The sequence below is a fragment of the Oxyura jamaicensis genome, chromosome W, assembly GCF_011077185.1.
Source record: "Oxyura jamaicensis isolate SHBP4307 breed ruddy duck chromosome W, BPBGC_Ojam_1.0, whole genome shotgun sequence".
NCBI lineage: Eukaryota > Metazoa > Chordata > Aves > Anseriformes > Anatidae > Oxyura > Oxyura jamaicensis.
In genome coordinates, this window is record NC_048925.1 from 760,621 (window position 1) to 772,508 (window position 11,888).

General features: G+C 42.9%; 1 protein-coding gene across 1 annotated transcript in view; it reads left to right on the plus strand.

The window, feature by feature from the left end:
• Window positions 1-11,888, plus strand: part of LOC118155640 (spindlin-Z-like) — a 51,209-nt gene that overhangs the window by 20,069 nt on the left and 19,252 nt on the right. The window contains exon 2 of the mRNA XM_035309024.1: window positions 797-1,021. Within this exon, the coding sequence (XP_035164915.1) occupies window positions 970-1,021 (52 nt within the window). The 5' untranslated portion in view covers window positions 797-969. The remainder of the gene's footprint in view (window positions 1-796; window positions 1,022-11,888) is intronic.

Here is an 11,888-nt window from a genome sequence, read left to right on the forward strand (position 1 = left end):
AAGCTAAAAGGATGAACTGACCTAGCCTGTTGTTTTAGCTATGTGCAGCATTGAAATTAATAGATTAATTAGGAGAAATGTTTGCAGTCCAGAAACAGTAGTCTGAAATAGTTGATCTGTAATTCTTCAACTTTTTAGGTGATAACAAATGTCTGTAACTTAATTCTTGGAAAAGACTTTAAAACATCCTTGCATCTCTCTCTAATCTAAAGGAATGTGATGATTAAACGATTTAGATTCCTGAAACTGTTGCAAACGTAGATCTACTATAAACTAATTACTTAAATTGATAGTTTGAACGTTGCAGTGGAATATGTGAGTTTTGTACCTTTTAAGTGTTAGGATATTTTTCTACCTTTTTTTAAACATATATGTAAGAGAAGTAATTCTGCTTTTTTTTTCTTTTTTTTTTTTTTTTTTTTTCTAACAAATGGAAGTAGGTGGCTTCTGCTTTACCTCTGGTCAAGGTAATGCAGTTTCTTCTACTTTTAAGTGGGGTTTTTAAAGTAGTAGTCATTCTTCCCTGTACTAAGGTAAGTGGTTTTTAAGAACTTTTTTTCTTTGTGTGTCTGTCTGTGGATGAATTTGATCTGATACGGAACTTGCACTTTGAATATGAGGAAAAGTATCAGCCTTAATGTTTGGCTATCTTCTTGTGTACCTGCCCTCTGATTGCAGAATGTGTCCAGAATAACAATACAAAGGGACTTCTCGTGGAGCATGAACAAACAAATATTTTAAATTCAGTATTTATCTTAACTGAATCTCAAATCAGGCTATACTTTTTGTTTTTCAGAGTAATATAATTGGAAGTGCTTCTTCTAATTTGAGGAAGAACAAATTGCTGGTTGGATGGTGGATTAATAAGTAGTTGCCATATTACGAGAGTAAGAAGATATTTGGGGATTTGGGAAGAACTGGATTTTCACCCTAGTTCAGCAGCTTTGCTGCTCACTTAAACACAGATGAATGAAGACCCCATTTGGAAAATCACCAGGTCAGCGGTCCAGAGCTGATGCAGGTGAGGTGTTATTGAATTTGTTTTCATTGTTTGTTGATTGGTTTTTAGTAGGTAAAAAATATTCTTAATACATAAGAAAATCTATAAAATAATAGCTTTATGAAGCTGTTACTGTTTCCTTATGTTTTTTCCTGCTTGTTCTTAAATATAAGAATTATACTTTGATTATAGAACTTGTAGAATTGAAAGGATATACACAAATTTTAATTAAGCTGTACAGACTTATATATAAGAAATTGTACTGGTTTTGGCTGGGATAGAGTTTATTTTCTTCATAGTGGCTCATATGGTGCTATATTTTGTAGTTGTGACCGAAATGATGTTGATAACATACCAGTGGCTAAGCTATTGCTTAACAATGCTTATGCAGCATCAAGGCCTTTTCTGCTTCTCGTGCTGCCCTGTCAGCAAAGGAGGCTGGGGTTGCACAAGAAGTTGGGAGGGCACGCAGCCAGGACAGCTGACCCAAACTTACTAAAGAGTTATTCCATACCATCTCATGTTATGCTCAGCAATAAAATCTGTGGGAAAGAAGGAGGAAGGGTGGATGTTCAGAGTTGTGGTGTTTGTCTTCCCAGAAACTGTTACACATGATGAAGCCCTGCTTTCCTGGAAATGGCTAAACATCTACCTGCCAAATGGAAATAATAGTGAATTAATTCCTTATTTTGCTTTGCTTGCAAGTTCAGCTTTTGCTGTACCTATTAAACCGTGTATCTCAACTCACGAGTTTTCTCTTTTGATTTACCTTTGTGAATCTCTCCCCCATCCCACTGTGTGTGTGGGGGTGAGCAAGTAGCTGTGGTGCTTAGCTCCCTACCAGGGTTAATCTACAACTGAAATGCTTGTTAGTAGTCTATAATATCAAAGGTTTTGTATAACTGGAAGTTAACTAAAATTCTACAAAGGAGCTTGTGATAGGACTAGAGTAACATTTTGTTCATCCTAGAAGTGCTTGAAAATAAACAGTAATGTATTCACCATACATATTCACCACTGGAGGCCAGTAACTCGTGGAGTACCCCAGGGGTCAATACTGGGTCCAGTCCTGTTCAACATCTTCATTAATGATCAGGACGATGGGGCGGAGTATATCCTCATCAAATTTGCTGATGACACAGAACTAAGGGGAGTGCCTGATATGCCAGAGGGTTGTGCTGTCATCCAGAGTGACCTTGACAAGCTGGAGAAATGGGCTGGCAGGGACCTCATGCAGTTCAACAAGGGGGAATGCAAAGTCCTGCACCTGGGGAGGAGCAACCAGTAAATGCTGGGGGAGGGGTGTGTTACCCAGCTGGAAAGCAGCCTGGCAGAAAAGGACCTGGGGGTCCTAGTGGACACCAAGTTGAACATGAGACAGCAACATGCCCTTGCTGCAAAGAAAGCTAACGGTAGCCTGGTCTGCATGAGGCAAAGTATTACCAGCGGGTCAACAGAGGTGATCCTTCCCCTCTCCTCAGCACTGATGAGGTCACACCTGGAGCCCTGTGTCCAGTTCTGGGCCCCCCAGACATGGACATCTTGGAGGGAGTCCAGTGTAGGGCCATGAGGATGAATAATGGACTGGAGCATCTCTCCTATGAGAGGCCAAGAGAGCTGGGACTGATCAGTCTCAAGAAGAAGAGGCTTAGGGGGTGGGGGTAATCTCATCAATGTGTATAAATACCTCAAGGGAGGGTGCAAAGAGCCAGGCTCTTTTCATTGGTTCCATTGGATTAGATGACCTCTAGAGGTCCTTTTCAACCTCAACCATTCTGTGATATAACTCACTGTAAACTATTTAATCACTTTATAGAAGCTAATCAGGTAGTAATTGCGAAAGAGCATCTCTAAAAATAACTTGAAGATTTTTCTAAATGTACATAAAGATCATTGCTACATTGTATGCTCTGTAAATTGAAATAATTAGTCAAAGATTTTAAAAGAATTCTTTATTTGAAGAAACTGAAAATAGGAGTAACCACTCATAGATCATAAAAACATAAAATGGCTCGAGTTGGAAGGAACCTCAGAGATCATCTAGGTCCAACCCCCCAAGTCTTTCTCTGCAGGGCTGCTCTCAATGAATTCTTCTCCCAGTCTGTTCTCATGTCTGGGATTGCCCCAACCCACCTGCAGCACATTGCACTTAGATTGTTGAACCTCATTAGGTTCATATGGGCCCACTTCTCTACCTTTTATAGGTCCCTTTGGATGGCATCCCTTTCTTCTGGTGTGTCAACTGCACTACTCAGCTTGGTGTCATCTGTAAAGCTGAGACATTGCCATTGACTGCCACTCTCTGGGTGCAACCTTCAAGCTAACTCCTTATCCACTGAATGGTCCACCCATCAAATCCAATCCAATATCGCTCCGATTTGGAAACCAGGATGTTAGGTGGGACCATGTCAAAGGCCTTGCAGAAGTCCAGGTAGATGACATTGGTCGGTCTTCCCTTGTCAACTGATGCAGTCACTCCATTGTAGAAAGCCACTGGATTGGTCAGACACGCGTTGCCCTTGGTGAAGCCATGCTGGCTGTCTCGGATCACCTCCTTGTCTTGCATGTGCCTTGACATTGCTTCCAGGAGGATCTGTTCCATGATCTTGCCAGGCACAGAAGTGAGGCTCACAGGTCTATAGTTCCCTGGGTCCTCCTTTCTACCCTTTTTAAAAATGGGAGTGATGTTTCCCTTTTTCCAGTCACCAGGGACTTCTCCTGACTGCCAGGACTTTTCAGATATGATGGAGAGAGGCTTGCCAACTACATCAGCCAATTCCTTCAGGACCCTGGGATGCATGTCATCAGGCCCCATAGACTTGTAGTTGTTTAGTTTCATCAGGAGGTCTCGAAACTGCTCTTCACTCAGTCCTTTATGACTTGTTAAATGTAGTGGGTTTATGTGGCAAGGTCTTGGTAGTGGGGGGCTGCAGGGTGGTTTCTGTGAGAAGAATCCAGAAGCTGCCCCATGTTAGATAAGGGCCAGTTTCAGCTGGCTCCAAAGGGACCCACTGCTGCCCAGAGCCAAGCCAATAAGCGATGCTGTTTGCACCTCTGTGAGAGTATTTTTAAGAAAGGGAAAATAAACTGCTGCAACAACAGCAGCTGGGAGAATGAGGAGTGAAAAACAGCCCTGCAGACACCAAGGTCAGTGAAGAAGGAGGAGGGAGGAGGTGTTCCTGGTGCTGGAGCTGAAGTTCCCTTGGTCTGTGGAGCAGGTTGTCCCCCTGCAGCCCATGGTATACCACGGTGAAGCAGGTTTCCACGCTGCAGCCCATGGAGGAGCCCACACTGGAGCTGGTGGATCTGACTTGAAGGAGGCCACAGACTGTGGAGGACCCCCACTGGAGCAGACTCTAGGCCAGGTCCATGGAGAGGAGCCCATACGGGAGCAGGTGATCTGGCAGGAGCTACCACCCGTGGGGGACCCATGTTGGAGCAGTTTGCTCCTGAAGGATGGATCCTGTAGTACAGACCCATATTTGGAGCATTACTTGAAGAGCTGCTGCCTGTAGGAAGCCCACACTGGATCAGTTCAGGAAAGATTGCATCCCGTGGGAAGGGCCCCATGTTGTGGGGTCCCCAAAGTGCTATAGACTGACTGCAACCTCCATTCCGCCATTCCATTGTGCCACTCAGGAGGAGGACGTAGAAGAGGGTGGATGGGGGGAAGGTGTTTTTAGTTGGTTTTCTTTATCTCACTTCTCTAGCTTGTTAGTAATAGGTAATAAATTTCTCTAATCTTCCTGTGGTGAGTCTGTTTTGCCTGTAATGATAATTGTTGACTGATCACCGTGTCCTTATCTCAACCCTTGAGCCCTTCTCATCATATTTTCTCCCCCTTTCCCTTTGAGGAGGGGGAGTGAGAGAGCGATTGTGATGAAACTCAGCTGCCCACCTGAGTATAACTACCACATTGGACTAATTTGAAGTTTTGTAGCTCAATAGACTAATGAATCTCTATAAGTTTTTTGTGCTCTGTAGTGAGGATTATCAGCACGGCACAGCAAAAGCATCAACTTACCAAGAACAGTTCTGTGTGCTAGTATTTAGTCTTTTCTAAACTAAGCAAAACTGCTTTTTCTGTGCATTCTTTTTGGACTAGTGTGCAGGAAAGGGTCTAGAAATTAGAAATTCTCATTTAAGAATTCTGCAGTCCAGCTTTTTGGGGATTAAAATGTTAAAAATGAATGCTGTTCATTCATTCCACTGTTTAACTACTTGCTTTTTAGTTTAATTTTTGAGAGTAATATAATTTACTTTGTAGTTGTTTTTCTCTCTTTTGGAATTACTTCACGTTCTTTGGCAGAGGGGGAATGCCCTTCCTATTTTGTACCACAGCAAAATTCACTACTGACCTGCACAGTGGAAAACTTTATAGACAAATGGTGTAGCACATTATCTAACCCTGACCATCGTTTATTGGTGCTTTTTGAAAAATCTCATGAAACCAAATCAATTTCATATCAAATTGGGAAAGCTCAACTACTTTTTAAAATACCCACTGCCACCTGTGGGGGACCCATATTGGAGCAGTTCTTGAAGAGCTGCTGCCTGTGGGAAGCCCATGTAGTATCAGTTCTGGAAGGACTGCATCCCGTGGGAGGGACCCCACATTGGAGCAGGGGAAGAGTGATGGAGAAGGAGTGGCAGAGATGAAGCCTTATGGACTGACTGCAACCCCCATTCCCCGTTCCCCTGCACTGCTCGGGGGGAGGAGGTAGAAGATAGTTTGCTTTTAGTTTCTCACTGTTCTAGTCTGGTAGTGATAGGCAATAAATTATATTAATCTTCCTATATTGAGTCTGTTTTGCCCATGATAATAATTGTTATGTGATCTCCCTGTCCTTATCTCAACCCTTGAGTCCTTTTCATCATATTTTCTGCCCCTTTTCATTTGAGGAGGGGAAGTGAGGGAGCCACTGTGGTGGACTTCAGGTGCCCAGCAGAGTAAAACCACCACAGTCCTCCTTCTTGATACTGCCAGAATATTTGTGGGAGGAGAATTTCTTTTGTAAGAGAAAAGAAAGGAAAGCAGGCTTTGACATGGTACTTAATATCAGTATGGTTGACTTCTAAGCATTAGCTGGGTACTGTGAGAGTTCAAAGAATTTAGACATTAGGTTTGTAAAGGTAACTTTTAGAAGAATTTTGTCTAATAATCTGTAACATACAATGAACAAGAACACTACAGCAGATTTGAGGTGTCATAATGTGGATTTTATGTAGAGAGTGAATTTTTGACTGAAACTAGGTAATTTTACTTTACATGTTGAATAGAAAATTTCATTATTTGTCCTCTTGACTTAAAAAACAACAAACCAGACTTATTTTAGATGGTCACACTTTCCATTGCTATGTCATTATAGTTTATCCTATAATTTGCACCTTCATTTTGTTCCATGAAAAATCATAATTGACACTCAGATTTCTTTAGATGCCTTTTTTGCTTTTTAATATCTATACACAACAGTTAATATTTAGACCTTTACTTTTTTCTTGGTTTAATTGTAACTGAGGAGTCCTTAATTTATGCTCCCTGCTGATTATGCTCCCTGATATCACTGTCTTTTTGATACATGCCTCCAAGTCATACACATTTGGTCACTCTCAACTCTTGACATAGTCTTTGCCTAGGCTTGGGTGCCACCAGCTTCCAACCTCTGGATATACGTTCTTGAAGAAGACAATTTCTGACCTTCTTGCTGTGGTTACTCCTTCTGATCATATTTCATAGGCTGTGGGTAGTTGGCCTTTATTGATTTTTGGAAAAAAAAAATGCAATGATGGAATTATCTGCTGTATGTTTCTTAATTATGGATGTATATTAGGAAGGAGTGTATCAGGTAGCCATCATTAGGAGACTGAACAGCCCACTCTATAATGTTGTGGGGGGGTTTGATGGGGTGGTGTTTTAAGCACAGTATAGCTAACATGCCAAAAAGAAATGATTGTCTCACTCTATTTTGCATTGGTGTGGCCTCACCTAGAGTACAGTGTACAGTTTTGGGCGTCACAATATAAGAAGGATATAAAAATATTAAAATGTGTCCAAAGGAGGGCAACAGAAATGTTGAAAGGACCTTTCTCAAAAGGAACTACTAAAAAAAAACTCTGGTTGAGAAAACTTCACAGAATCACAGAATAGTCTAGATTGGAAGAGACCTCCAAGATCACCGAGTCCAACCTCTGACCTAACACTAACAAGTCCTCCACTAAACCATATCCCTAAGCTCTACATCTAAACGTCTTTTAAAGACCTCCAGGGATGGTGACTCGACCACTTCCCTGGGCAGCCTATTCCAGTGACTAACAACCCGTTCAGTAAAGAAGTTCTTCCTAATATCCAACCTAAACCTCCCCTGACGCAACTTTAGCCCATTCCCCCTCGTCCTGTCACCAGGCATGTGGGAGAATAGACCAACCCCCACCTCGCTACAGCCTCCTTTCAGGTACCTGTAGAGTGCAATAAGGTTGCCCCTGAGCCTCCTCTTCTCCAGGCTAAACAGTCCCAGCTCCCTCAGCCGCTCCTCGTAAGACTTGTTCTCCAGACCCTTCACCAGCTTCGTAGCCCTTCTCTGGACTCGCTCAAGCACCTCCATGTCCTTCTTGTAGCGAGGGGCCCAAAACTGAACACAGTACTCGAGGTGCAGCTTCACCAGAGCCGAGTACAGGGGGACAATCACTTCCCTGGACCTGCTGGCCACACTGTTTCTTATGCAAGCCAGGATGCTGTTGGCCTTCTTGGCCGCCTGAGCACACTGCTGGCTCATATTCAGCCGACTATCAACCAATACTCCCAGGTCCTTCTCTGCCAGGCAGCTTTCTAACCACATATCTCCCAGCCTGTAGCTCTGTTTATGGTTGTTGTGCCCCAGGTGCAGGACCCGGCACTTGGCCTTGTTGAACTTCATACAGCTGACCTCGGCCCATCGGTCCAGCCTATCCAGATCTTACTGCAGAGCCTCCCTACCCTCGAGCAGATTGACACACGCACCTAACTTGGTGTCGTCTGCAAACTTACTGAGGGTGCACTCGATCCCCTCATCCAGATCATCGATGAAGATGTTAAAGAGGACTGGCCCCAGTACTGAGCCCTGGGGGACTCCACTAGTGACCGTCCTCCAACTGGATTTGACTCCATTCACCACAACTCTCTGGGCCCTGCCATCCAGCCAGCTCTTAACCCAACAAAGTGTACGCCAGTCCAAGCCATGAGCAGCCGGTTTCCTGAGGAGAATGCTGTGGGGAATGGTGTCAAAAGCCTTACTAAAGTCAAGGTAGACCACGTCCACAGCCTTTCCCTCATCCACTAAGCGTGTCACCTTGTCACAGAAGGAGATCAGGTTCGTCAAGCAGGACCTGCCCTTCGTAAACCCATGCTGACTAGGCCTGATCGCCTGCTTGCCCTGCAGCTGCCGCATGATGACACCCAAGATAATCTGCTCCATGAGCTTCCCTGGCACTGATGTTAAACTAACAGGCCTATAGTTCCCCGGGTCTACCCTCCGGCCCTTCTTGTAGATGGGCGTCACGTTTGCTAGCCGCCAGTCAAGTGGGACCTCCCCCGATAGCCAGGACTGCCGATAAATGATGGAAAGTGGCTTGGCCAGCTCCTCCGCCAGTTCTCTCAGTACCCTCGGGTGGATCCCATCCGGCCCCATTGACTTGCGTACATCCAAATGCTGTAGCAGGTCGCCAACCATTTCCTCGTGGATTGTGGGGGCCACATTCTGCTCCCCATCCCCTTCCACGAGCTCAGGGTACTGGGCGTCCAGAGAACAACTGGTTTTGCTGTTAAAGACTGAGGCAAAGAAGGCGTTAAGCACCTCAGCTTTTTCCTCATCTCTGATTACTAAGTTTCCCCCCGCATCCAGTAAAGGGTGGAGATTCTCCTTAGTCCTCCTTTTTGTGTTGATGTATTTATAAAAACATTTTTTGTTGTCTTTAACAGCAGTGGCCAGATTGAGCTCCAGATGAGCTTTGGCCTTTCTGATTTTGTCCCTGCACTGCCTCGCAGCATCCTTGTAGTCCCCCTGAGTGGCCCGCCCTCTTTTCCAAAGATAATAAACCCTCCTTTTTCTCCTAAGCTCGAGCCACAGCTCTCTCCTCAGCCAGGCCAGTCTTCTTCCACGCCGGCTCATGTTTGGGCACGTGGGGTCAGACCGCTCCTGAGCCATTAAGATTTTTTTCTTCAAGAGCGCCCAGCCTTCCTGGGCTCCTCTGTCTTTCAGAACTGCCTCCCAAGGGACTCTGCCAACCAGTGTCTTGAACAGCTCAAAGTCAGCCCTCCGGAAATCCAAGACAGCGGTTTTACTGATCTCCTTCCTGACTTCGCCAAGTATCGAGAACTCTACCATTTTGTGGTCACTCTGCCCAAGACAGCCCCCGACCAGCACATTTCCCACCAGTCCTTCTCTGTTAGTGAACAGAAGGTCTAGCGGGGCACCTCCCCTGGTAGGCTCGCCAACCAGCTGCGTCAGGAAGTTATCTTCCACACTCTCCAGAAACCTCCTGGACTGCTTTCTCTGTGTTGTGTTTCCAGGATATGTCTGGGAAGTTAAAGTCCCCCACAAGAACAAGTGCTGACGATTTCGCAACTTCTGCCAGCTGCCTGTAGAACTCCTCATCCGTCCCCTCATCCTGGTTTGGCGGTCTATAACAGACCCCCACCAGGATGCTTCCCTTGTTGGCCTTTCCGCTGATCCTAACCCATAGCGACTCCACCTTGTCATTCCCAGCCTCAAGTTCGATGACATCAAAACACTCTCTAATATAGAGAGCCACTCCACCACCCCTTCCGTGCTGCCTGTCCCTTCTGAAGAGCCTATAGCCAGACATTGCTGTAAAACCTGTCAAAAACTAGGTCAAGTGACAGGGAACTGGAATTAGAAATCCAAATTGGAAAGTAGTTTAAGTGATAACTCTCTTCTTTTAGAAGGAGATTTGTTACATACCAGTGAAGCGATGTTGTTCCTCAGTTGCATGTTAATAAATTTGTTACGGAAGAACTACTTCAAGTCCAGAAATTTGTCACTAAATCTCACCTATTCTATACATTAGAATTAACTGTGTGTCAGTGATGTTTGTGAACTTTTATAGACTTTTAAAGTGTTTGCGTTTGGGGTTTTGTTTCTTGGTTCTAATTGGGACTGTTAAGGATTTATCCTACTGGTGTTGAGAATTTCAGTTGAAAGCAAATACTTCAAGTGATTACTGGACTGACAATATAATGGATTTGAAAATTATTAATGACATTAACAATGGGGGGGAGTATGACATTTGCTAACTTTTGCATATTGTTAAAACAACAATAACAGAAAATCTTGTATGTTAATGGTAAGTAACTTTTAAACAAGATTTGCTGTGTTTTTAAAGAATCGTTGATGTAAATATTGTTTCATATATTTTGATGCTTCTCATTAATTTCCTTTTTTAAAGATTGTGGCCACGTCCCAGAAACTACATGAGCAGATAATTATTTTCATGAGAATTATATACTTTCACTAGAAAATAATTTGATAAAAATCTTGTCTATAAAATTGTCATAGTTTAGGAGAAGAATATATGTAAAGTTGGTATATTTTCTCCTATTCATTTTCCCTCCTAAATAAAGATATGGTAAAAGCATGCAAATCATTTACCTACTTCATTTATATTTCATCTGTAGATCATGTAAAATTGTAAAATCATGGGACTCTAGGTGACTTTGGCAATCATGCTCAGGTTGCAAAAAATCTGTAGGTATAGATGATCCAGTGATTGTGTTAGCTGTTCATGTGGCCTAACATGATTACTGTTACTGAATTAAATGCTTTACCAAAGCTTTTTGCAATTGAATTTGGTTTCATTCAATAGTAAAGATTTAGATGCAGTGGCTGCTTTGAAAAGGCTAGTTTTCCTCTGTTCTGTCTTCCTGCTTACAAAGGGAAAGGCTTTTATTTGCTGTCAAGTAGGTGTAAGAGGAGAAAAATACATTTAATTAAAATATCCAGATTTTTGAAGTCTGCCTCTACTAGGAAACAGACAATATAATTCCATTTTGAGAAATAAAGGATAACACTGAAGATGGAAAAATGAAGGAAAACCAAACTTGTTTCTTATTTATTTATAACAGTAGAGTGCATGCCTGCAGCCTCAATAATTTTGTTAAAATATAGAGCAGCTTTCTGGGATATAATTTGAGCAGCTGTTCCATGCATGGCATTGTATCTGTGCTTCTAATTATTGCATGGCACTTTCCAATAATAGGTGAATCCAGATTTTTTTCATTAACATAATCTAATATAATTGTAAGTTAAGTTGTGATTATTCTTGTGTTTACATTTATATTTGGCCTTTTTGAGTATACTTATTTATTGTTTCATGCTGTAAAAATGTAAGATATGGTCCTTTACAGTCCTTCCTACTTGTTATCGGTATTGTCCTTGTGAATTAAGAGATCCCACTCCTAGATGCAACTTGCTTAAAATTGTGGTGAAATCTTTTGGCAGAGTTGGGAATTTATTTTACTGCTCTACTCCTGGTCTTCTTTCACAAACTCTTTAAGTTCACATTGGGCAATTTTAGGTGTGAATAAACATGTCCGTGGAATTCTTAGGTCCCTCAAAGTAATTTTAAAAGAGCCAGCAGATCAAGAATAATTCTTAAGTGATTATATGGTGTTTCTGTAGCAGATTTTAAAATGTCCAGCTTTTGCTGCCTCTCGTAAAGATAGTGGATATTCCGAGAAATAAGATGCTGAGGTGTGTTTTGAAGAGCCCATCTAATTTTGATGGACTGGATGGAGATTGCCATCTGATATGACAAAAATAAAAATACTGCTAGTAGCTTTCTCTTATCCTTCTTCCTATTCTCTTCTCCTCCGGGGGGGGGGGGGGGGGGGGGG